The following is a 24672-nucleotide window of genomic DNA, read 5'->3' as shown; positions in this document are numbered from 1 at the left end:
GTCCGCGAGCTCCTGAAGCCTAGAAAAATGCTCGGCGAGTATGCCACCATCGTGAGACAGATGTTCGAAGGCCCTGACGGCCGGGAATTCTTCGAGTGCTTCCGAATGTCACGAGCCAGGTAGGGTGTGCTGCTTTTTATTTTGGATTATTTTCATGTTATATATCAAGTGGCGTTCCACATGAGCCCGCGCGTCGCTCGCAGGAATACTCACCTGGAGCGTGCGCTCCCGCAGTGAATGCACGTTTATATCATTTTTAACGCGGCAGGATCACGAGAGCAGGTTTCGTAGGAGTCACACGCTTGTCAAATTTTACTGCGTCTGTGCTATAAAAAAATAGCAAAGGCATGCACATGTGCAGCTCGTACGACACACTCTTTCGGTCCACTAAATCTGGTCACGGTGTTGTGCTCCTTTGAGTGCATGTATGACGGAAGCCCGTTGTGCTTCCTTGTCCTTTGTGCTAGCTAGGATGTGTGCTTACTAGCTGCTTATGAGGGAATTCTGCACAAAAGCTCGCGCTGCAGAACCCGGGGATCTTGGGTTCAATCCCCACCCCTGCCCGTTTCGATCTGGATGAGCATCGTGCCAGCAGACGTTCGTGTTTCACTACTGCGTGACAGGTGTTAAAGACCCTAGGCTAGTGGTCGTACAGTACTGCCTAAAAACTGGTCTGCAGCACGTACCAGTGTCGTCGGCCTTATTAACCTTTTAAGTGCCAGATGTAGCTCGCACGCACAATGGTTGCAGCTAGGCACGTAGCCAGGATTTTGTGTCGGGGGGGAGGGGATTATGTCGGTCGGAGAGTGCCCGAGGCTGGTAAAACATTGTGTATAAAAAAAGAAAAAGAAAATGAACAAATGAGTTAGCATGCCCTCAAAGCTGGAAGCTTAGCACATTTGCTTATTGATAACATCCCACTGCTTTTCCGGTCTTTTTGCAGCCAGCCCCAAGCCAACCACTGCCTGCCTCTACAAACGGCGATTCTAAAGGCCACTCATATTTGCACTGAAGATGCCGTTTCATCGGGTTGCAACCACCTCCCGTGTCTCCGAAACCGTGTCGATAGATTATTAAAAGCAGTATCGAGTTCTTTCACTTGTCCCGGTCCTTGTGGTTGCTACGATACCTGTCGTAGATCCAGGGGTACCACTGAATTAGCTGAACTAATCCATAGGCTTTCTCGGGTACGTCAAACGCAGCAGCACTCTTCTTTGCAGCTTGAGCTGCTTTGCTTTCCTCGCGTCGGAGACGGGCGGGAAGTTCATCGCCGGAGCTTTTCTTGCAAGCAAGCACGGAGCTTCGGAGGGGCATTTGCATGCCGGTGGCAAGGAGGGCGGAGGAGGGAAGCGCGCCTGGCGCGCCGCGCTGATTGGCCGCGGAGAAAATACGGAAACCTACGTCACGACCCGGGAAGGAGAAAGTTGAAAATATTTCAACTCTTCGCTCCGGGTGCCGGAAGCCGTAATTACGTCACCGCCCGTACGGAGGGAGTGCTGACGTCACTACGGGTTCCGGCGCACGGGGTTGCAGTCCGGGTCTGTTTGAACCGCGGTTAACGGTTGAATACCTTGGCGTTCGAAAACCTACCCTCGTCCAGCGTTGTTCTATCTGGATTGTCACGTGACATGACCCGCCGGAGTACCTCGAAGGATTTCGTACACAGCCGCAGTGGGCGAGTTAGGAAGATCATGGCGGACCGCACGCTAGCAGACGACAGGAGCGAGGAGAGGAGGATGCGAGACGAGGACTTGTCGTTACCTCGCATGGCGTTATCTAGGGACGTTACATTAGCCATGTAAAAAATTGCTAAGAGACTGCTTGAATATAATTACTTATTTATTCACGTAAAAATAAACAAACCAGGTACTACGACAGAGTAAAACGGAGGCTCTGTGTCGGCGTATTTCACGCAGACAGCAACTACGTGCAAAATTAAAAAGTCAGTAGTTAAAAACATAATTTAAAACAGGTTCCTTCAAAAAAAAAAAAAACACGAAACATGAAATTAGATACAGAACATATGCAGATAAAAAGTGCACATGTAAACATTGGGGAACGAGACCCAGGTCTTATTAAGAGCAGCAGATGATTAAATCTAGGAAGTCCAGGTCAGAGAGGTCATCTTTAGAAGCATCGTCTCTGACTGCAGAGATTTGTCCGGTTGACTTGGGAGGGAATCATAAAAAAATTAGTTTTTTTTTGTAATAAAATCATCGTAGTTAAGGGCGCCTCTGAAATTTAGATATCCGCCTGGTTTAGGTTTCACACGCGCAGTATCGTTTTAAAGAAAGTTACTTTCCCCATCACTTAATAATGTATACAAATACTTGACGACACTAAGGTAGTACGGCGTTTTTTTCTTTTTAATTACTTCTCATGGATTCCTTTGGATTCATTTCTTTTAAAAACTCCCCCCCCCCCCCCCCCCCCCCCCTGGGCACAATTTAGACAAGTTTCGCTTAGTTTCGAGCTCGAAACGCCCAGCTAGCACAGCATGTCCGCTTCTATCGGCCAGTACCGGGAAATTGACGGCGCAGTATGGCCAGTGGCGCCCTAGGCTCCGCCGTTCAGTTCTCGGTACTGTCGGTCGTAGGCTCAGGGCTAGCCGAGATGCTGTGCCAGCTGGGCGGAAGCCATGTTTAGGACGGAGTTGTGTGAAAAAGTTTGGTTGGTAGTTGACGCATTTTTGAAAAGGGGTTTATTCCTTTCTTCGTCCCTTCTCTTTCCAGTCTCGGGTTTTTTAGTGAAATGTCTTACCACCACCAGCTCGTTTGCGCCCTAACCTTCTGTTCGCATGTACCCCTGTTTTCGATAATGGAAATGTAACAACGCAAAAAGAAAAAAAAAAGATTCGCACACACACAATGAGAAGTTCCCGTTACTATGTCTGCAACAAATGTTCATGATACAACTACAATGCCTCGTGCGATCAATTTCCTCTCTATTGCACGCTAAATGTTTTTTTTTTTTTGGTACTGTTTATAGACACTGTTTAAAAATGAGGTTTTCTTTTTAAACATCTCGTGTCCCCGTTCGCCACTTTCCGCGAAGAATTAAGTCTTCTCGAAAATCAGGGCGGGTAAATATATTTGCCCCGCTTTGCGAAGTCAATATTCGCCGAAATCATGTCCCTGAAATATTTTCAAAACTAACCCGACTAAATGCGCTAATCCTTACAAGCCAAACTAGGAAAGGCTTTTTGCTTTCCATAGGTCCAGTGTTTACTTAATAAAACGCAATTTTTTGTTTACCTTTGTTTTCACAATGCCCGATAGAATGTCTGCCCTGTTGGAAAATCTCGATGATGGAAAGATGACGGAAAAGGCTCATACAAGCGTAACCGTAATATGGGACATCCTATACAAGCGAAAAAGGCGGCTCCAGTATAGTGGAATACGGCGGAATGATACAGGTGGGCGGAACCATACAAGCGTGTCGTATTATGGGACATCCTATACCAGCGTAGTGGATATAGGCGGAACCATGTAGGCGGACGGAACCATACATGGATAACGTAATATGGGACATCCTATACCAGCGAAAAGGCGATACCAGCATGGTGGAGCCATATGGCTCCAGCGTGTTGGTTTCGCCTTTTCACTGTTGTACAGGGCGATTTAGTTTTAAGCTTTACATATATGTTTAGAAAGGTTGTGAAAGCTATATTAATGCGGTTTGTGCAGGCGAGTTATACGGCCAGGCGTACGTAGTATAGGAACCTAGTCGTAACGATCAGTCAGATAATTAAATACAATTTGTTAATCAACTTTTTAATTAGTGAAAATGAAAATATGGTTTCAATTAGAAACTTGCTGAGTCATTGAAAACCACAAAACCAAGTTTTTTTTAGAAGGATATAATTCAGGGGTAGCGTTTTATGCATTCTGTAAAAAGCTTTATTTGGACGAGTTTCTAGGTTTCAGTTTCTTATCAGAGCTCATCTCTGCGCCCACGGTCCTGTTCCCCAGGGGCATAGACACGCAACACACATGCGCCTTGCTTCCCTTCATCCTACAAGGGAGGCGAGGGGGCGGCTTCGCACTGCGCTCACCGGGCAGCTGGACCGCAGGTGCAAAGATGCGCTCTGGTAAGAAACCGAAGTCTGGAAATGCGTCCAAATTGACCATTTTTTTATAACGCCATAAAATGCTACTCGTCTTATATCTTTACAAAGAAAATTGATTTAGTGTGTTTTGATGATGCTTAGCAGGTTTCTAATTGGAACCATGGGTCTATTTTCACTGATTAAAATTTCACGAACATACTATACTTAGAGAGAGGCTGAAGCAGTTTTGTATTTGAGAAAACACTTTTAAATCTTCTTCATTCGACCTCCAGAATCTCAAATATCAAAATTATTTGCTAATTTAATTAATCAAGGCTGCATAGTCATTTTTAAAGCGCTGTGAAAGCACCTCCCTAGAGAGCGACGTCACAACAGCAGCTTTCAAAATCTTTGTTCACGCATCTTCACCGCCTATCAAAGCTATGCACGCACATGCTATTTTTTAAAAGGGCAGAAAAATGTGTCACGACTGGTGCCAGTGCCAAAGAATATACCTAGAAAACTTGCGATTGGACGCGCGGCCCTTAAGCGACACACGCTTGGCGGCCGAAAGGTCTTCTTACGATGTCACTGTTGGTGGGATGTTTTTTGTGTTTTCTCACGTTTAGTTATATCTTTGAGGAAAACGAACGGGATATTCAGATTCGCGGGATAAAACTACGCTAGAATGAACCTCCATCTAGTTTTCTGAAAGAAGTCTGGCACATCTCTGTAATAAGCCGACGGATCATTACAAATTAGCCTTTTATACTATGCCGCCCTGGCCATATAACTCACGTGCACAGACCGCGTAAATGTAGCTTTTACGGCTTTTTTAAAAAAAATCTGTAAAACATAGAAAAAAAACTCTGTAGAATGTCCCCCAATACGATACGATTGTATGGTTCCTTCCCCGCTTGCATTGTTCAAGAAAGACTTGTGGACATCCAGCGTTAACGCTGGATGTCCACAAGTCTTTCTCATTGGAATGCCGGATGTCAGCGAGTCTCTACATCAGTGAGTGGTTTCAAACAAGCATGATGTTTGCACACCAGTAAGCTCTTATCCGAGGCTCACCAGGACCACTAAGAGCAGAGGCGAAATGTCGTGACCTGGTAAATTTGGTTGCAGGTATTTATTTTTACAAGAACTGCATGCAGCAAAGCTTAACTTTGCTTAAAAGAAGATTATTAAAAATTCAATACTGAACAATGGTGTCCCTTGAGCTGTCAGACCAAACTCCCACTCTTGCCACTCAGGAGTTCCTAACTTGTGCGTAGAGGATCAGCACAACCCAGATTTGTGCTGCGAGCGCACCTGCAATATAAAAGTTGAATAAACATGAGATGAAATATGAGACGTTTACAATTCTATGTAACGTGAAATTAGAGCACAGATCTTGAAGAGGAGGATGGGAAGGTGTGCCCCTCCTCCCCCTCCCCTCCTCCTCTTCTGCTCCCTCCCATTTAGCAGGAAACTTCCCTGAATTTAGCGGGAAAATTTCCCCACTAAATTTAGCTGGTTAAGTTTCCCACTAAATTTAGCGCAGAAATTGATGTCACATGACCTCAACACAAATGCAGTTTTTCCGCTAAAAGTAGCAGGGAAAATGACGTCGCATGACCGTGTCACGTCAGCCATAAAAAAATTCAGTTTCTCAGCTAGACTTAGCGGAAATATTAACGTCACATGACCACAACATTAATTCAATTTCCTGCCAAGTTTAGTTGGGTGGTTACGCCGACAGCGACGCCGCGAAACGCGGAAACGGGTGCTAAGAGCTGCGCTAAAAACTAAATGCATCAGGTGAAATAAAGTGAACATTAGAGATACTGTAAGAAAAAGAAGAGAATCTAAGATACCGTTCTCAGATCCTTCCTTTTGTCCGTTCTCAAATGTTTTGATTTCAAGAAATGTTTATCTCTTTATTCATACCCAGAGAAACCCTCCCAGTTTCAGCATGAATGCAATAAATCAATGCAGACTAGACCTTGTAAACTATAATCCACATGAAAATTAATGTTTGCCACATAGTCATGTATGAGTCAGTGGCTCAGATCTCTAAATACATTTGTATTGAGGAACATTCTTGAATAAAACTTCTGGGCTTCGAATTCAACAGTTTGTACTTCCATAAGGAACACTGTATGGCACTGATTTTTTTTTTTTTTGTGACACATCAGAAACAGCACAGCACTGTCATCCTCGCATACCTAACAAGAATTTGTATTTTTTTTTAGCATGGCATGTGCTATTCTAATGCCCATACAGCATCCTTTAACAAAATTTCCTTTGTAGAGCTTTTTATTGGTTCTTATTTAGCTCGCACGACAGATTCGGTACCTTGAATTCTCACTCGGCATCAACAGTTTTATATATTAATGTAATAGCGAAAGACAAGATGTATGGACTTGAGTACGGCTCAGCAAGCACAGATGTTGAGAAAAGTACTGAAGAAAACTCAAATGTCAAAATAAAAATAAGCTGGAATGTGGAATTATGGACATGGACATGAATACAGTTAGCAGATTCAATATGAAGAATATGTGTTAGACGCACGCTCAAAGAAACCTGTTGCATCTATATTCATTCAAATTACTTTGCAGAACCCAGCGCTGCAGTCTCAGGTGGGAGTTCGCTGAATGAGTCTACTGAAAATGAGTGTAGACGGAAAAAGCAGTTTGATCTGCGATAATGAACATTACATAAGTGACATGTCATTATTACTGTTACAGTGCCGAATGTTCCAAACTGTCAGTCGCATCATTCTGTGAGTTCCCTCCGTACATTACAGGGTTTGGCTCTCTCGAATGCTTTGCGAGAAAAATGATGAACTGGAAATATCTAGAGTAGTTCTAGAAAAACTATTTCCAGAATCTTATCTCAGCATCGCAAAGAATATAAAAAGTTTCTAAAGACAAGGTTAGTGCAGGAGTTGAATAAACTAAATACTTTGTTTTTCGAAACCATCTTGCCGTAGTAAACATATGAAGTTCCCCTAGGTAGAGCTAGTCATTACGGATGATTGTGCCCATTGCGTACCATAAAAATTTATTTTGCGACCTACAATATTTACAAACTCAATTAACTCTGAATAAGTGGACCACTTGGCATTAAAGATTGGCCTCACCATGACTGCCAGCCAACATCTACATAATAATTTCCATGAACCTATGTATTTCAAGAAAATATTTGGTGCGAGCTGCTTAAAACACAATAGCACTTTTTAGCAAGTGCTGACTGTTGGGCAAGTTGGTACGGTACGTTAGAAAACATGATTGTGCTTTGAAGACGGGGACATAGGAAGGACAGACACCACAGAGTGCTAACTTTCAACTGATTTAATTCAAGAACCTCGGCGTAGAAACACACTGCGTCACCGCACCACATCTCAACCAATCCGTGGCCCTGCCACGGACCGCAAGTACGCCAACTCCTTATCCGCCAAGTCAATTGACGCCACACTGACACAACACGTGCCGGAACTATTTATAGCATCAGCCTCCATAATCTCTCTAAGAGTCATATCTTTGTGCCTAGCAAGAACAGTATCACAACTCTTACCAGGCAGGCTTCATCGTTGAAGTGTGTTTACTGTGTGCACCGACAACCCAAGAAGCCCAGTGCGTGAACGAGTTTCGGCCATATATTACTCCGGTAATCGCTTTCCAGCCAATCGTATTGCGACTTCAGACCGATCATTACGTCAAAGACCCAATCACGAAGCCAGAAGCATGACCTTGATAGGCCCCACCTCTCGTTCCTTAAGTTGTCAGTGACGATACAGGGCCCAATCGAAAAATTGAAACGCGATTGTTTTTTAAGACCGCAAAAACAAATTACGCATCGCAGTAAGCTGAACCTCCGTGAGAATGTTCCAGAATATGGTTGTGATAAAATGCGAAAGTTCAAGGTTATGACGTTTCCCGTGGATCAAATGATACGGGGGAAAAAAAAATCACAGGAGGACACTTAAGTCTGCTTACGTGAAGGAATACGAAATCATTTCTACACGCAGCGCATTCCTCCTACAAGCAGCCTGCCACGTCTTCTTATCGAAGACGGCGCTCCGGCGGCGACATGCTGCACGCTACCCCACTGCGCAGGCGCAGCGATCCCCGCCGGCTTCACGCCTTCCGTGACGATGCATCTGCGTTGCTGTGCTTTTCTTTGTGTCTTATTCCCGAGGCTCGTCCGCTTTGACCTTGAGCGCTCCGCCTACTTCCGTGAAGAAGCATCTGATATCACGTGTCGCAGCCAATGGAATTTAGCTGTCATTTCGTTGCTACAGACACCGGCTTCGCTTTATGGGACAGTTAATACTTTCGCTTTAAACCTTTTCTCTAGGCGCCGACATCCACCATCATATTTATGCAGCCCAAATATGACATTATGGGTGCCTATAGCGTTGAAAGTTATGAAAAGAAACACACTTTGTCAGCGAGAAAGAACATATTGTTTCATTCCTGTCTTAACACGTGTTTTGAGGAAAAGAAATGCTACAGGCGCCCACAATGGCAATTATCGCTGTGATGAATACTATAGACCAACACGCGGCCCTGACGTCACGCAGCTGTGGTGGCGCTGTCGACGGCACGGAGCATGCGCAGACGCTTCACTTCACGCGAATTCGGTTTCTGCGCATGCGCAGTGCCCACACCTGGTGTGGGCAAACGCCGGCTTGTTTGTAAACAGCGTGTCGGTCTATAGGTGTAGGGGGACTTCGGCTCATCGAGAATTTCTTTTTTTTTTTTTTCTTGTATCCTTTAAACCAGGTAACCTCACGTTCTCAAACTTTCGCATTTTGTCCCCACGACCCTAGCGTCACGTTCTCAAATATTTTCATCTTTCTGCGACGCGCAGTTTATTTTTACGGGCAAAAAACAACAAAACACGCACTCTTGTCGAATTGAGCCATGTAGATGATTGTGACATATTTGAATGACATAAGAAATGATTTTAGGGACAAAGTAGGCCGGAGGCTAACCGCCTGGAGCATTTATTTTCGTAAAGGAAAGAGCGAAATGCATAAGGCAGCCAATGTCAGCAAAATCTTCGGGCTCGTGGTGATGCCACCGTTCCCGTCGTTGCAGTCGATCCTGCTGCAATTCTTCAAGTCAAGAGGAGTGTTGATGTTCCCGCCGTTCCAGTCGATTCTGCTGCAATCCCTCAGGACAAGATCAATGTTGTAGGAGTGGTGCATGGCTTTCATTGCAGGACTATTTGGAGTACACTTTGTGGTCGCATTCATGTGGCAATCATACTCGCCCCTACAGCGAGAAATGAGAAGAGAAATGGAGCGGACAATTACGGAGGGGAACCTCCCACAGTATTATGAACCTAACCACTTTAAACATCGTCAATATTTCATCCGATATATGATGCTTTCACATTGTGTTGCCTCAAACAGTATTTGGTTTTTGGTGATATAAGTCAAAACTTACAACTTACCCGTCTCTATTAAAACTTAGCCGTCTCTATTAAAAGCGGTTAAGAATATGATTTCAAAGTAAACTTTTAATTATTTTGTCTTTTTCTTCATTCAAATTTATTTTGTATGGCTTTTTAACAGAATCACCTACCCCAAACACTTGTCCATCCGTCCGATTGTTCATTAGTTTGCGAATTTTAACGCTATATTTAGCGGGAAAAGTGACGCCACGAAACATTTTGATGTCACTGGGCATCACGACCTGACTCCGCGACTTTGTGTGACCAGAGATCACGTGACCCGAGGTCACCTGATGACAATTTTTCCGTTAAATCTAGAGGGAAAATTGATTTCATGTGATCTGACATCACGTGACATTAAGTCAGGTTACGTCAACTTTTACGCTATATTCAGTTAAGACATTAATACACTACACGACTTTCCAAAATTTCTTCTTAGTGTCTTAGCAAATTAAAAAGAAATCGTTCTTTAAATAAAGCAGCACATGCATTGTAAGGCTTCAGAGATAAAGGCCACTGATAATTATTATTATTTTAGTGCAGGCAATAATTACCTATTAATATGTGCGAAAGATATCCCCTCAAGGTCAAGACTCCCGGAACCTTAAAGCAAAATTCTACTGGCTTAAAAAAAAAATATTATTCTGAAAAAGTTTACTGACTCGTTTCTTATCTCATATTCACCTAATAGTGGTAAATTGTTTACCAAAAAGAGCCGCTGATGCACCCTTCTGCTGACTCATTATATCATATCTGAAAACAGATTTAGGTGATAATAAAAATATAAAAAGAGTCTTGTTTGCTCTTAAACATTCTTTACCGCGTGAGCTATGGTTCGAGAATAAAGAACAGTTATGATATATATATATATATATATTCATCAACATAAAACCAAGCGGTTCAGCAGATTACCAAATATGTATCCTCTATCTCTTTCTGGTATTTAGCTCGAATATTCTCATTAAACGAATTTCAAAAACTCTGTACGCAGGTTTATGCATACGTAGTTCTTAGCCATTACAACTGAACTTAGATTAAGCATTAAAACCGCTCATCGTGCAGCCGCCACCTTAAATTACTCCCTCTCTTTTAATTGTCCATACTTGCAGTCGTCTTGTGGCACAAGCTCCAAGCAGGATTGGAAGGCACTTTCATTCAGGCATTGATTCCACTCGAGCACACCTAGAAATGCAAGAATTGTTCAAGCTAATTACAGACATTCTTTTTTTCTTATAAACATTCTTGCGCGAAGAAGCTCCACATTTTCCACTCGAAGGGCACTGTAGCTTATGAGAGAGAGAGAGTTTCATGAGTACACAGCCTGCGAGCAAGAACGTGCGATTGATGGCTTTTAAAGAGAAACTGAAGCGGTTTTGTATTTGAGAAAAAAGAGTTCAATGGCCTTCATTCGACCTCCAGGATAAAGAATAGCGAGATTATTTTTCAATTTGGTGCGCGGAGGCTTCAGAAATTAATTTTTAAAGTACCGCCGAAGTCCCTCCTTCCCGGGGCGTGACGTCAAACTAGGAGATTTCGGAACCTCTGCTGTCGCGCATCTTCTGCGCCTGTCAAAGCTATGCACGCGCACTCTTGCTATTTTCAGAAAGGCCAGAAAGCGACGTCACGGCTGGTGTCAGTGGGGAAAAATACACCTGGCAAGCTTGTCATTGCACGCGCTGCCCACACGAGCGGCACGCGCTTGGCGGCTGAAAGATCATCTTATGATGTCCCGACTGGTCGGAGGTTTTTCGCGTTTTCTCGCTTTTACCTGCATCTTCGGGGAAAACGGATGTGATATTCAGATTCACAGGATAAAAATACGCCACAATTCACCTCTAACTCGTTTTTTTTTCAAGAAGTGTTTTAGTTTCCTTTAATATTTCTCGCCAACAATTGAATCGTTTTTGTCAAAACTTGTCATTTTGTTTAGAGTGCTTATGTGGAGCTTCAATCTAAGGGATAAAACATTGGCGCACGTCGATACCCTGTCTTAGTAAATAGCGGAAAGCGTCGATGTCGTGTTCGCGCTGCGTCGTGTGACGTATACATTGCTCACTTAACTTATAAGTGGCTTGCACATGACATCATTGCACCATACTGGTGGTAATTCGTCATTGTTCTTGTCGAAGTGAACAAACTCGGTGGCGTAAAGTGTATGCTGCAATGTACGTGGTCAGTAGCAGCGACACCACAATGGCCCCCGATATGACATCAATGCATGCTGTGCGGAGCGCACTAAAGCCGCTGACATCTGAAGAAGCGCAGAGTTGTGTGATGTTCCGGGCATACCGTAGCGTTAAGCGGTAATGTAAGAAGTCACGCCCTCAATATCTTAAGCTCCCCGTTTCTATCAATGACTATGATCTCATGGGAGGTTCTCCTGGCGGCGGCGAAAACCGACTGGAGACCGCTGCAATTTTTCGGGCCAAGCCAACAACGCTTAGAGAAATCAAAAAAATTGCGCAATAGGATTTTGACGTCATCGCAGTGAGATCAAGCGTAGAAGCTGATTGGACACGAGAGCTGCATCAGCGTTCGGCTGTGCCTCGTGGCCAATCAACGCGGCGAAGGACGCTGGGCGTCGGACTCAGGCCCAATTGCAAAGTCGGGTGAATCCGGGTGCAATGACGTTGCATGGAAGTAGAGCAGGCTTTCCACAGGTATTGATTATTCTGCACATCGTTTCGCTCTAAGTCCGACCGCATTCGACGCTACCGCCTGGTGGAGCCAATCAAATAACCGACGAAAGTTCACGTTTCGGGCTGATATCAAACCGTAATGACGCAGCTTGCTAGAATCGCAAAAATTTAATTGTAACAGTTGTGCACGAGTGCTAACCAAGGGCTGATATCAAAACAAAACGTACAGACCCTAATACACTTTGAGTAAGTTGAACTCACTTGTATTGAGGTTTGGGTCGCACAAGTGGGAACGGAGTGAAGCAAAATCACTTTTCAGATATTGGAGCTTTTGGTTTAGTTCGTCCGAGCATCCTCCAATCTCCATGTATTTTGTGCAAGAATCGACGGACTCCGAAACCCTGAAAACATCGGTCAAATTAGTCACAGAACTAATGAACAAGTGTACTTCTTGACGTTCTGACGAGCGCGATGACAAAATTACGATTTCTGGCACACCAAAATTCAACTTCAGTTTTAAAGAAGGCAATCTGTGGCATCTTGAAAAGGATAATTTGGAGTCTGGAACAGGAGACATCAGTGAACCATATACTCAATAAAACACACACTGGCACTTGCAAAAGTTCCTATATTCACAGTTCTAAAATGGGCACAACGAAGAGTGTTATTTATAGCTTTTTTCTAAATATCTTTGGTAATTGGTTTTCGAGGTTTTATATACGTGAAAACCGCATGATGTGTGCGGCAGAAATATTTTAGCAGTTGTGCTTTCCTGTCATTCCTTGAAACACTTGTTTAAGACATATCGATAGCTGTTCACTTCTTCTATGAGAATATTAATTTATTTATAGATACTCACACCCTCACATCAATGAAGTATATTGTAAAGAAAGAAACGGCAAGGTGATCGATTCATGACATTTAACAATTTTACACCCTCTTTACAATCTAATAATGACACGAAGGCACACATACACTCAAAACAAAATTAAACAGTTTACATTGAAAAGAAAGTATATCCCGTCAATGAAGTAGTCAACAGAGTCTTAATTTGTTAGCGATGCAGGCAATTTCTTCGATTTAACGACGGATCGAGGAAAGATGACTACTTGCATGTCTCTAGTCGTACTTAATACTCCAGTTGATGAATGCGCCCGACAAGAGTGGGTATTTAGGCGACTGAGAAGCTCATATATTTTGTAATATCAACGTTGAGTTTTCCTTAAATCATTAGGAACAAAATCTTCGCTCGGTGTTCCCGCGCTCCTTCACTCAGGTTGATCAAGTGTCCTTGTCGCAAATTGCCGACAGCGAGCTTAATGTCGTATTTGGTGGGTATAAGCCTGATCGCTTTTCCTATTGCATTTTCTTAGTGGTGTTGATTTTCATGAATGAGTTTTCCTTTAACTATCTTCCTTCTCTTGATTAAAACAATCTAGATCATTAAAAAAAGCCACAAGAATTATATAAGAGCAGGGGGTATATTTATATGCTTGATTACTTTATAAATTAACTTCTCCCTCAATTGTAATTATTTTATTAGTTGATTTTTATATTTTATCTGCCGATTAGGCTGCGCGATTACGAGTAAAAAAATGGGCTTATACTTTTGCTCGAGTGCCTTTCTGAGAGTATCTGGATCATCTTTTTTCGGGCTCTCAGTCTTTAAGATGATGCTCCTATCTTCACGATGGAACTTCAAAAACTGTACTCACTTGCAATCTTTAGCGAACCGTTGTTCCTCTGTACCATCTGGAAATGTGATCTGGTCCATGGCCCCCTTGAAACATCCCCGATATCTTTCGGCATCGCAGCGTTGTTTTCCCGACGAACCTTACAACAAAAAATGTAAAATGAACTCATTGTGACATTTTCAACGAGTAATATTTCCCGGTATTGTTTTTCTAGGGTTGAAGTGGGTGGAATAATACTTTAAACATGCGTATCAACACGAGAAGTCATATTTAGCCTATGATCACTGTCAACTAAAGAAACGTAGGGCATGGCTCACTACATTCTCGCCTATTGCCTCGGGATTGGCTCTTCAGCGTTGGTGCAGGCTAATACCGCAATTTGATTGGCTGATGAGTGATCACAAGGCACCCGGAAATTGCCACGCCTTCCAATTCTTACGTTGTCAGGGCCCATGGGGAGAGATAAAAGGTATTTCAGAAGTGTGGGGCATATGCTAGCTCTCTGATCAGCCATCTATTTCTCTACGTATTCTTATGCAAAAAGAAAAAAAAATAATTGGGGGACGCTTAAAGAATGCATGCAAAGGAACAAAAAATTTCTCTTAAGCCGTCCGGAAGGCCAAAAGGATGTCATAATATAAGAACAGGAATAGTTATGTTTCCATTAAGTACAAGTACATGATGGAGGGGGACTGAGGAAAAAAGCTGCATTTGCGCAGCTTGACGAGTCACTGACCCTCGTCCCCAAGTGGCAACAGCGGCAGGTCACAAAAGAAATTTATCACTTCATCAACAAACAAACATATAAAAAGACACGTGTTAGTAATTCAATATATAACATTCCAGTGTGGCAGATAAATTAGCTCTGTTAAACAGACGGTTTAGTAAAAAAGCAGGAAGTACACATTAAAAGCCTTTGATATATATCGCGACTATGTGTGACAATCTGGATGAGCATCATACCGGCGTGCGGTCGAGTACCACTACAGCAAGGTGCACGTTGAAACCCCAGGCAAGCGGTTGTACTGCACTGGCTAAATTTTTCATCTACAGCTGGGAGACTCGTCGCAACTTTGAAATGGCTGACCAACTAGACGCTGTATAAATATCTACACAACCCCAATTATTCATACGGGAAGGGTCCACAAGGGTCGCGCGGCCATATTCTATTCAGCAAGCCAGCCGGTCGTGGGCAGACGGCCTTGGCCCGGGAGCGTTCCAGCAACGCTGCGTCGGGGCAGTTCGGAGAGTTTTGCTAGGGCTATGTACTGCCGAGCTCGCCCTTGGCGGTCACTTGGTCGGTGGGATTGTTGTCGTTGAAGCTTTTCCCGGATGTTTGTGGATCCAGCGTACATGTCCGCCGTGGTCGGTCCAAGTACTTCAATACTGTGGTGTCATGCAGACGGGCCGTAACGTCACCCCCCCTCCCCCCCCCCCCCCCTCATCGTGGCTATCGCTTATCTATAAAAGCGCTGGGAACGCGAAGCTCAGTGTTCTTGATACGGCCCCGCTTGCCGAAGAAACATGTTTCGTTAGTCGGTCTCAATTGTACCGGAAGCATTGTATAAGGAGTACTGGCCCTCTCTACCTTTAGAGCCGAGCCCCCTGAAGCTAAAAACGTACGGCGGAACACCACTGACAGTGGCTGGGAAGTTTTCTGTTCTCGTCGAGCATAATGGTCAGCGCGAGCATCTACCATTGATTGTCGTGAAGACACACGACAATAGCAACACGGCGTTGCTGGGACGTGATTGGCTGGCGGCTCTGAAGTTAGACTGGACTAGCGTGCATGGAGTGTGAATAGACAAGGTGGCGGCGCTGCTTGAAAAGTATGCTAAGGTTTTTGAGCCTACGCTAGGACAGATCAAGGGCAGCCCGATCAAACTGGTTCTGAAAGAGGGTAGCACACCGGTATTTTGCAAAGCCCGACAAGTGCCGTTCGCGTTGAGGGTAGCCGTGTCACTAGAGCTGCAGCCACTCGTAAAAACAGGCGTTCTTTTACCTGTACAGCAAAGCGACTGAGCTTCGCGTTCCCTGGTTGGCCGACTCGCAGATGGCAGCGAATTCACCTAGATTTTGGTTTCACGGACAACCAGTGGTTGCTGGTGCTTGTTGACGCCCATTCGAAGTGGGTAGAGGTGTTTGTGATGACGTCAACAACAGCGGACAAGACCATCGAAAAACTGCGGAGTGTCTTCGCATCGTATGGGCTTCCGGAAGAAGTGGTTACGGACAACGGGCCCCAATTTACAGCAAGGACCTTCGCGGACTTTTTGCAAAAGAACGGAGTGCGTCATACAAGGACTCCACCGTACCATCCGGCCTCGAACGGGAGCGCCGAGCGCTGTGTGCAGACTGTAAAGCGAGACCTGCTGCGCCAGCTTCTCGACGAGAGAAAAACAGGTATCAAGAAGCCCTTACAGCATCGGGTCGACCTGTTCCTTTTTAGGTATTGGAACACGCCTACCGCTACTACGGGGCGGACACCTGCGGAGCTGTTTCTCTCGTGGAAACCTCGCACACGTCTGAGCCTCCTGCAACCAAGCCTGGAGGGTCGCATGCACGAGCGGTTCTCCAGGGCGAAGAGGACAGCAGACGAACGAAGAGGCCCGTGGACATCGTTCGAAGTGCAAGACCGCGTTCTAGTACAAGGTCTTCGTCCTGGTGATGCGAAGTGGTTGCCGGGCGTTGTAGAAAAGCGGTGCAGTGCTTCCACCCATATCATTCGTGTGGGACAAGAAAACAGGTTTGTGTATGCAGACAATTTGCGTCCGTGTTCTTTTGAAAGTACCGAAACTGTGCCGAGTGCGTTTCCGTGTTCGGTTCAAAGTTCAATTGCAGACTTTATGCCGGAGCCATCTACCACGAGGTCTCCCCTGCCAACGACGGAGACTCCAAACTCTGCAGCACCAACACATGAGCCACCTGAAGATGCGCCTTTTTCGGATCAGCGGGGCGCAAATCCGGCACCCAAGTTGCACATCGCAGTCACCGCATCGAGCTGCTGCGTCGCCTCAACAGCCAGAAGCTCTGCGACGCAGTACCCGTACTAAGAAGCCCCCTGATTGGTACAGACCGTAGAGACTGTGTAACGTAATTAAGGGGGAAGGAATGTGGTGTCCTGCAGACGCGCCGTGACGTCACCCGTCCCCCCTATCGTGGCTATCGCCTATCTATAAAAGCGCTGGGAACGCAAAGCTCAGTGTTCTTGATACGGCCGCACTTGCCGAAGAAACATGTTGCGTTAGTCGCTCTGTCTCCTGCCTCGTCCACTGCGGCTACAACAAATACAATCAATTTAATTTCTTTTTTTATACGTATTTGTTCAAGTTGGGAACTTTAAATCGCACTCGAATGTTACACTTTTGTTACACAGTTTTTTAATCGCGCTCATGCCTACATAAGCTCGCCAGACAGAGGTGCTAAAGCGAAACTAAACAATCCTGGGGGTATGCGGCCATAAAAACCTTGCTACGTTTTCCTTATCCCGTAAACCTAATCTCGCAGTGTAACATTAGTCCAGTGGATAAAAGTTGGAACAGGTTCGCAAAGCCGCCGACATTACCGTTCATACCTGGCACTTTCGTATTTACCGGCTCCTTATCTTTGTCCTCTACACTCTAAGAAATGCCTGCGCGTCTACTTACCCGCCAAACACTCAAAGAGCCAATCTCTGCGATTTACGAAAACAGCTCAGCGAATGATGAGGCGGAACATCTGTTTAGACCTCAAAATTAAGTCTGCGCTATGGCATTACGCAATGCAAAACGTCATGCTTGCATTGCGTGATGCCACAGCGCAGACTTCATTTTGAGCTCTAAACAGATGTTCCGCCTCATCATTCGCTGAGCTGATTTTGTAGATCGCAGAGATTGGCTCTTCGAGTGTTTGGTGGGTAAGTAGACGCCCTGGCATTTCTTAGAGTGTAGACGCACCACGCAATCAGAATGCCGAGAAAGCCTCATCTCGTTTCCCTTGGAGTGCCTAGATTAAAGAGAGGGTGCAGGTTGAACCACGGACGGCGTTTGCAATCTAACGGCGTGCACCTCCCGCGCAAATGGATTGGTCGTGCGCATGCGTGAACTAGAGCGCAATGAGGAACATAATGGGAGGAGAGGCCGCGCCAAGCTCGGGGATTTGTGCAGACAATCGAGAATCGACGCTTCCTCTTGGCAGCTGGCATTCAAAGTACGGCGGCGGCACGTGACCCCGATGAAGCGGTTGGAGGCACTCTGGAATCTGGATACACCAGTTGCCCCGGGTGACACTTGTGTAGCCTCCGACGCGACACAGGTAAATGACATATTTATGGCAGTGAAGCCAAAGCTATGGGTCCCCTGAGTTCGCGCGCATTGAGTGCCGATCACAGCAGTGCTCGCGTGGCCTTCGCGTTTTGTACGTATATGTACGAGAAAAAAAAATGTCCCCGAGTATATCCCCTTAAGAGAACGCGCTTGCAAGTTAAGCAGCGTACGAGGAAGGCATCCTACGTAGAACAGAGCGAAGCCAACGGCTTGCCTGGATTTTCAGTTCGGCTCGACGTTTCGGATTCGTTCAAACCACGAGATTTTAAGCTTTGCATTTCCGCACCTCAGGACAACCCGGTTCTGGCGTTTTTAACAAGCACAAGCCACCAGGAGCCCAGACATTCCACGAATGGATATATCCCAATGACCACGCCCACGCAACGCTGCTAGCACTATGGGACTTTGCCAGGAAGGCCCAGCTCGTCAGCAGAACACGAACTGCGGACTGCCCCCACCGTCCTCCCCTTCCCCCATATTGGCCAGAGAGCCATCCTGATGTAATAAATTCATTTATTCATTCATTTCATTTTATTTTGCAAGGCTGCAAATGTACGGGGGGATCGGTGGTTGACTGCGTTGCGCAGTGCAGCTCGGAGCGCGTGCAGCGAAAGATCGTGCTGCAGGACCCGCCCTCCCTGCTTCCGTCTGGATAGTCTGAATGAGCTGCATATATACGTGCCTTCGTCTAATCACTACGTCGTGATTAACGTCTACTCGGTGCAAGTGGTGCTGTGCTGACTAAATTCATCATCCAGAGAGGATAGAAGAAACGCCAAAGGGGGAGGACTAACCTCCCGATGGGTGGTGCACGAAAGCACCCGATGTCAAAAGACCCTTGTCAAGTGCCCCGCGGCAAACGCCCCGTCATGTTTTGCCCCGATTTCAAAAGCCGCAGTTTCAAAAGCCCGTGACACGAATCCTCGGTATCAGGCGGCCGGGTCCACACCGTGACGGTAGAGCATTCTGCTTTTAACTGGAAGAATCTAAGTGAGCACGTGAGCCTGCGTGACGTAATATATTGCCGCACCCGACAATCAAGTAAGGAATAACTAAATGAAGCTTTCCGTTCTTCAGGGTTGCGCTAACCACATTCCCGTCCTCCGACGTTAGAAGTGAAAAAAAGAGGCAGGAAATATCAGTCACTGGAAAAAAAAAATTGAAGTTACAGCTTTTATGAGTAAGCATTGAGCGAAGGCAGTTATCGACTCTGAAGCACGCCTGCATTCACCAACTGTTAACCCGGAGCTCATGGCGTCATATACTTATCGCAGCACCAAACACCAGTTCCATTCTTCTTACGTGCTTCAAAAATTATTTTTAACCCCTACATAGATAAAATTTATAATTCTGCGTCCGATATACCTCCGTGAGAGAGTAGTTTCTTTATTCATTCTTTATTCAAAGCTTACCCCGCATTGCCCGGAGGCGTTATTGCAGGGGGGTTACAGTTTCGAAAAAAATACATCTTCATTTGTAGTGCACACCTGGTCTTCAAACAGCCTATTCCACTTTGCAATGGTTTTAACAAAAAAAAAAAAAAAAAAGAATTTGCATACAGGTTCGTCCTGGCGTGGTACTCTCGGATTTTGAAAGCATGTTCAGTTCGCCTAAAAACATAATGTGGGTGTTTTAAATATACCTCTCTGTTATTGCAAGTTTTAATATTATATATGAGAAATGAAAACTTCAGTCTCAACTTTTCTCGTCGAGAAGAAAGTAGTTCCCAATTCAATTCGCTTTTCATTTTAGTGCAGCTCTCTCACCGCCCATAACGACCCAGTACAAACCTAGCAGCTCTATTTTGAATTCTTTCCAATTTATCAATCAAGGTTATGTGCGGAGGGTCGCAGACGGCGCAGGCATATTCTAAAATCGACCTAACACATATTAAGTACGCGGTTTTCTTTAATTCAGGTTGAGAACATTTCAAACTCCGTTGAATAAAATTGAGCGCCCTCCCAGCTTTTAGGATGACATCATCAACTTGAGCATTCCAAGAACAGTCGGATGACACTGTGACACCAAGGTACTAGTAGGTAGTTTTGTTATTTATTAGGGCGTTATCTATCTAATAAGTACTTTAAATTTTTTTTCTTTCTCTTGGTAAAACTCAGGTGTACACAGTTCTTTGGATTTAAATTCATCTGCCACTTGGAACACCAAGTATTAATACAATCCAAGTCTCGTTGCAACGTAGCAGCATCTTGTTCGTCCTTAATTTTCCTATACACAACGCAGTCGTCAGCAAACAACCGTATACAGGAGAAAATTCCCACGGAAATATCGTTTACATAAATCAAAAACAAAAGTGGTCCCAGGACCGAGCCTTGTGGGACTCCTGACGTTACGTTAACATACTCCGAACTTTTTCCGTTCAAGACAACACACTGCCGACGTTGAAATAAATCATTTTCGATCCATCGGAACACACTTGAGTCTAAGTTTAACGACTCTAGTTTACTATGAAGGAGCGGATGCGACACAGTGTCGAACGCCTTACGGAAGTCTAGAAAAACACAATCCGTTTGCCCTCCATTGTTAACATTGGACGCCAGTTCATGGTAAAATTCTACGACCTGTGTCGTGCAAGATAGGCCTTTACGAAACCCGTGTTGTTGATTAATTAGTATGCTGTCGTTCGTTATATGTTTCATTATTCCTGTATATGAAACATGTTCAATAATTTTGCATGAGATGGCTGTTAGTGATATTGGCCTGTAGTTTGAAACCTCTTTTTTTAAACCACATTTATGAATAGGAACAACATGGGCGATTTTCCAATCGTCTGGTAGGATACCAGTGGAGAGTGACTTTTCGTAGATTACATAAAGAAACAATGAAATAGGTCCGGCACAACGCTTTAGTATACGTGGAGAAATACCATCAGGGCCATTTGCCTTAGTTTCGTCAATGTTTCTTAAAAGCAACTCGATGCCCTTCACGCTTAGATCAACTGGCTCCATTAACGGGATGACACTTGCATGTGCTGGAGGACAGCTGCTATCTTTAGGTAGGAAGATAGATTGAAAGTAATCATTCAAGCACGTAGCCTTTTCAGTATCGTCTAAGAGGCCACGATGGTTGTGCACAATTTCGTTTATTCCTAAGACATCTAATCCACAGCCTTTTATGAACTGACAAAAAGGTTTAGGACTAGTTTTCATCCTGTCATTAAGTCTTTTAAAGTATCCTTCTTTCGCAATTTTGATAGATAATTTATACTCCTGCGCGCTACTTCAGATAATCTCTTCAAGTGATTGTTACTTCTAGCTTTCTTATACTTGAGAAATGCTCTCCATCTTTTTCTAATTATCCTTAGAATACGTGAAGCCACCCAGGGTTTTTTTTCTTTTTTTGAGTCTGGTAGAATCTATGCTTGGAACATAACGGTTCATAAGTTCGAGCAGCTTGTTCTTTAATACACACCATAATTTGTGGACGTCGTAATCTTCAGCTAGGCATTCAAAGACCGGCAAGTGGTAAAGCAGCTGCTGAGATATACTAGTATAGTCGCCTTTCTCGAAGAAAAAAACTTTCCTTGATGCGCATGTCGTCGGTCGAATGATTCCTGATTTGACACTTGCAATTACGGCTTTATGATAACTTATTCTTGGTATAATGGTGACGGAATCTATAAGGTTGGGTGAACTGCAAAACAAAAGGTCTAATATCTTATTATTCCGAGTTGGATCCTTTTACATATTGTAACAGTCTATAAGTATCTACGATGTTCTTCATTTCTAGGTTAATGCGACTATTAACTTTGCATAAACTAGTGCCATCATTCCATTTCAATTCTGGCAGGTTAAAGTCACCTGCAAGTAAAATAGGGTGCCGAGAGGCCTCCCAATCGATTTCAAACAACGACTGTAACGGCTTTAAATCTGAATTCGGTGGCCGATAAAACGTTCCGGTAGCGTACGACGAATTCTCAGATAAAGTAACTGAGCACCAAATTGACTCGACATCGTCATGATCAATACCTAGCCTAGATGATTTTAGAGAGTGCCTCGCTGGTGATGCGATTTGTGCAATTGTCCACTTGTACGTCATTCTAAGTTTTTACGCCGCTTCATGTTAGCCTTAGTTTGTTCTTTCTTTCACTTAAAAAAAAAAAAAAAAACTCTTTGTAGACCCTAAGAATATTAATTAGGTTAGGACAGGAAAAAATGCTGCTTGGTGCGGGGTGAAGGGGGGACGGGGACAGTGAGGATGGGGCTTTTGGCATGCGGGGAATACAAGACGGGAAATTTAACTCGGGTTTTTGAAACGTAGGGCTAAAGACGCGGGGCTTTTGCGACAGAGATTCTGCACGCGGGGCAATCGAGCTACACCCTTCTTGATTTGTAAAACAAAGCACGCAACACAATTGAAGATATATGAAGACACGTAGATGCACTCCCATGCTAAGCGGAAATAATCGCTGAAGAGAATCTCGGTTGTGCAATGTCGGATGCTGAACCGAGCGATTAGACCTTTCGATGACGGATGTCACATCTCCGCTTGTAGATCACTTGCGAGCTTTGTTGCCTGACGTTAACGCTGATTCACACATTCGCGTTTGAGTTCGTGACCAACAGCATTACAACCGCTTGTGACCGCTTACTACGGATAGCTAAAGGGAGCTGAAACTTTTTAATCGCGCGGCGCCTTGAGCCACCTAGAGGCACCTAGCAAAGCTTTAAAAAATAAATATGTTAAGCCTTTTAGCAGCATATTACTAACTAAGATATTTATAAAGCCCGGTAAAAGAGATGACAGAAATCGAGGAGCCCTAGACAACTTGGAGTCTGCTTACATTTCCCGACCCTTTTTTTTGCGTTTTACGCGTCGTTCTTTATAGCCGCGGGGTCAAACTGCTCTTACATCAAACAGAGGATAGTCAGCAAACACGAGTCGAGGTATCCGTGGTTCGAATGCCGCTTACCAAGCATTCGAAGCACGGATCTCGAGGTGACTCGCGTTCGATTCTGTAGGCAGCCTGTCTCTTGTATGATGCATAAGCAGTGTGACCCCAGCTTTCAAGATGGGCTCGAAATAATTCCAACAACGTGATAGTCGACCATCTTTTGCGTATATAGTGCGTAAATTTGTTCTTGCTCATACCGAAAAAGTAGCGTCCTCTCTTGAGGAATGTCCTACGCCGCGCAGATGTACACAGACCAGTGATTCGGCACGCTTGGCCGTGGGGACAACAATTGAAAATGCGTGCAAGGACTTACCCCGTTCGACGAAGACGGCGCACAGAAGGGTCACCAAAACCACGCCGTTCCAGATTCGGGAGGCCATTTTCTCTGTGTGAACGGATATCTCTCTCTGAGCTGGTTGTAAGCTCGCCGACGCTTAATATCTGCGTTCACCGTCACTCACGTCACTCTGATAAGATCGATAAGGGCCGTTATTTTTATTTTTTTATATTTTTTTAGGGGGGGGATTTGCGTTACTTTTTTGCGTGATTGCGTAGCAAGTTTTATATCAGAGAAAATGCCTAGAAATAATCTTAAGTCACAAAAGAAGCGCTGCTAGGTAACGGAATCGCTGGCTTGCGCTCACGAAGGTAACACCTCCGCTTGCCCAATCACATTTCCTGTCAAACTTCCGATTTGATAGCGGTGCCAAGTTAACTTGTTTCACCCTAAGTCCTAGCGGAACCGTATTGTTTCGACCGAGCCAATCCGAAGCAGCGCCGAAAATGCATCGTCACGGCGCTCCTTGTCTTGTCGCGTCTGATATTGCAAAATGAGCCGATCACGCACACACACACACAAAAGAGCGCAGGTTCACACGGAGCATTCAGTCAGCGTGATTGGTATATGGCCGTTGATATTAAACGCAGAAAGACGCCAATATCTCCGTGAATATGCGCTTTTGCGCTTCTCGACTGGCTACCTGAAATTGTAGAATATCGTTGCGTTGTGAATGTTTCTACTCTAAGAAACGTCTGCGCATCTACTTACCCGAAAAACACTGAAATAGCCAATCTCTGCGATATAGGAAATCAGCTCAGCGATTGATGAGGCGCAACGTCCGTTTAGACCTAAAATTGAAGTCTGCGCTGTGGCATTACCCAATGCGAAACGTCATGCTTGCATTGAGTGTGTGGGCTTTGTTTTAAGGTCTCAACAGATGTTCCGCCTCATCATTCGCTGAGCATATTTCATGAATCGCAGAGATTGGCTCTTTGAGTGTTTTGAGGGTAAGTAGAGACGCAGGCATTTCTTAGAGTATATGAACCGGAGTATATACACTCTAAAAGATGTTTGTGCGTCTGCTTTCCCACACAACAGTCGGAGATCCAATCAGCGCAACTTACGGAGGCAGCTCAGCGCATGACAATGCCGAAACATATGTTTAGATCAAAAAATGCAGTCTGAGTTGTGACGTTAAGCAATGCAAGCGTGACGTTTTGCATTGCTTAATGTCACAACTCAGACTGCGTTTTTCGGTCTAAACTTATGTTTCTGCATCGTCATACACTGAGCTGCCTTCGTATGTAGCGGTGATTGGCTCTCCGAGTGTTGTGCGGGAAAGCA

The 24672-nt window shown here is 44.7% G+C and overlaps 1 protein-coding gene across 1 annotated transcript in view; it reads right to left on the bottom strand.

Moving 5' to 3' along the window:
• Positions 1-23428, bottom strand: part of LOC115328567 — an 89133-nt gene extending 65705 nt beyond the window's left edge. Inside the window, exon 1 of the mRNA XM_042288696.1 lies at positions 23362-23428. Within this exon, the coding sequence (XP_042144630.1) occupies positions 23362-23428 (67 nt within the window). The remainder of the gene's footprint in view (positions 1-23361) is intronic.
• Positions 23429-24672: the final 1244 nt, after the last annotated feature.

The sequence above is a fragment of the Ixodes scapularis genome, unplaced genomic scaffold (assembly GCF_016920785.2).
Source record: "Ixodes scapularis isolate PalLabHiFi unplaced genomic scaffold, ASM1692078v2 PGA_scaffold10__122_contigs__length_95168666, whole genome shotgun sequence".
NCBI lineage: Eukaryota > Metazoa > Arthropoda > Arachnida > Ixodida > Ixodidae > Ixodes > Ixodes scapularis.
The sequence above is the reverse complement of the archived record's forward strand: the minus strand, read 5'-3'. Positions and strand labels throughout refer to the sequence as shown.